At 42.3% G+C, this 2427-nt stretch overlaps 1 protein-coding gene across 1 annotated transcript in view; it reads right to left on the bottom strand.

Annotated features, from left to right (window-relative positions):
* The window catches only part of robo4 (roundabout guidance receptor 4), a 42551-nt gene that overhangs the window by 20767 nt on the left and 19357 nt on the right, over positions 1–2427 (bottom strand). The window contains exons 7-9 of the mRNA XM_015388824.1: positions 567–682; positions 255–486; positions 61–182 (exon numbers count right to left, since the gene is read on the bottom strand). Of these exons, the coding sequence (XP_015244310.1) occupies positions 61–182; positions 255–486; positions 567–682 (470 nt within the window). The remainder of the gene's footprint in view (positions 1–60; positions 183–254; positions 487–566; positions 683–2427) is intronic.

Raw genomic sequence — 2427 nt, 5'->3', positions numbered from 1 at the left:
AAACTTTTAATCAATCTGACTGGATGATCTGGAAAGTGCTATAGAAATAACCTGGAGTACCTGGTAGCCCTGGAGGACCCCATTGTGGCTGTCATGAGGAGGAGGCTCCCAGCTCAGACGGATGCTGTTGTTCTTCTCATGGTCCACTGTTATGGACACTGCCTGTGGGGGGGCACTGGGCACTGTTTGAATGAAATGAGTCGGTTTAAATTGATGAATTTAGGTGGAGGGAAAAGTGTTAAAGCCTTCCTCACCTGTCTCAGGGACCCTGAGATGCCGGGTGTTGCTCTCCCTTCCAAACAAGCTGCTGCCATAAGGACGGACCTTGAACTCATACTTGTAGCCCCTCTTCAGGGGTCCCACCTGCGTCTGGAAGCTCGGCAGTGAGACCTTCTTTCCTGCCCAGTCGGAGCTGGCAGGCAGCAGGGAGCGATAGAGAACCTCAAAGCCATCCAGGTAGTGTGGCTGAGCTGGGAAGTTCTGGAGCTGTTCACAGAAAACACCAAACAAAGTTCAAACCACTCAGCCGCTCCTGCCGTGAAGCTCTGAACCAGCAGCTCCCCTACCTTCCACTGAACCAGAGACATGTTGGATCCAGAGGCCGCCATGGCGACGTTATCTAGAGCCACTCGTAAGGCGGAAAGCTCTCTGTGGAAATCCCTCTGTTCACTTCTGGGAGCTTCTGCAAAAGCAGAAGGTAAAAAAATATATAGAAATGTCTTTGAACGCATCAATGAAGGTTTTCCTACTAGGTGGGATCTCCTGATCCAAACCTGACATCAGAGTAATTCAGCCTGAATCAGTTTCACCCACAGAGGTTGGTCAGGGAGTGGAGCTAAGCCAGGATGGTACAATAATGCCAGCTGAGGCACAAAGGTTTGCTGTGTCCTTCAGCACAGGGTCCATAGCATGGAGGAGACAGCCCAGGACCCGAGGGGTCCATAGGAGCACCACTACACAAGATGACAGCAAAATTGCCTCCAGCAAAATGAGCTCTTGCAAAATGAGCTCCTGCAGGCCCCTGATATCCATGTTTCTGCTCAGACCGTCCCAAACAGTCTCCATAACGGTGACTGAAGGCCTGATGTCGTCCACGGCTAGCTGTGCTTCCAGCCCCACGCCCTTCAGGATGACACACTGAGCCTGACTGGAACAAGTTCACTCGCTCATGGTGACGCCAGAGGAGAGACACTGTCGAGAACATGAGGAGAGCATCCTCCAGCATCACACTGGGATGGTCTGTGCTACCACATGGTCAGAGGTGTCAAAACTATTAATGTAGGTTGCTCCAGTAGAAGTATAAATCCTAGTGTTTAAAAACACTTTTGTTGAAGTTAGAGGATTAACTTAAGATTTTCACTCCAGTAAAAGTGTAAAAGTACCATTTTTAAAACTAAGTAAAGTATAAAAGTAAAAGTAATGCAGTAAAAACTGTTAAGGCCAGAAGCTTTACTGCTCTACCCTATTAAAACAAAATTTTTCTATAATTCTGGATGATAACTTCCTTAAACTTCAATTTCTTTAGTTTTATAACTAATGGTAACAGTGTCAAATTTAACTTTGCATCATCTTGAAAAACAATTTATATTGGTATGTGGTGAACAACAAGTTGGGGCAGCACCGAGTCCAACCACAAATAAATTAATTGCCTGGAAGAAACTAATTATTTTGATGGTTTTTATTTTTTTTTTAAATGCCAACAGGCCGTAATGAAAATGAGCTTAAATGAAACGAAACTAACGAGACTATTTTTTACAATGTAAGGAGTAGAAAGTAAAATGTCTGAAATTCAATTACTCCAGTAAAGAATAGATAGCCAACATTTCTACTAAAGTCAAGAAATTAAGTATTTCTACTTTGTTACTTGACATGTCTGCATTTGGTAGCCATCAGCTTCCACCATGAGAACCTCAGAGCCTTAGAGAGAACTCGTTTGAAGGCTGTTGTGAAAATCAGAAGATCATGAATATTTTAAATAACTAGAACTGGAAGTTATAGTTAATTAATAGGCCATTCAAATCAAGGGTAAGACTTGTTATTTATTATCGGTTGAATGATTATAACTGTAATTTGCTTACTGACCAGGGTTTTAGCCCCTTTCCTAAAAGGTTAGACTCCTGAATCTGGCTATTAAAAATCCGGTGTTCTTTCACCAATTTAGTAATTCAGGCTATGGCTCTTGGCAACGTTATTAATCACCAACCAAATAAACGTGTCTCTGTTCATTCAGATGCTATTGAAAGAAGAGTGAATCCAACCTGACTGATAAATCGTTCACTGTGTAAAATGAACACAAAAGACCACGGGTTAAAATACAATGGTACCTTTATTAGATACAATTAAAGAGTATTATATGTAATAACTAAGCAAAACACTAAACACTACTGAAAATAAGCAAAATTAAAGAAATAAGTGAAGAGGGGTTTA

The sequence above is a fragment of the Cyprinodon variegatus genome, unplaced genomic scaffold, assembly GCF_000732505.1.
Source record: "Cyprinodon variegatus isolate N-32 unplaced genomic scaffold, C_variegatus-1.0 Scaffold437, whole genome shotgun sequence".
Lineage (NCBI taxonomy): Eukaryota > Metazoa > Chordata > Actinopteri > Cyprinodontiformes > Cyprinodontidae > Cyprinodon > Cyprinodon variegatus.
The sequence above is the reverse complement of the archived record's forward strand: the minus strand, read 5'-3'. Positions and strand labels throughout refer to the sequence as shown.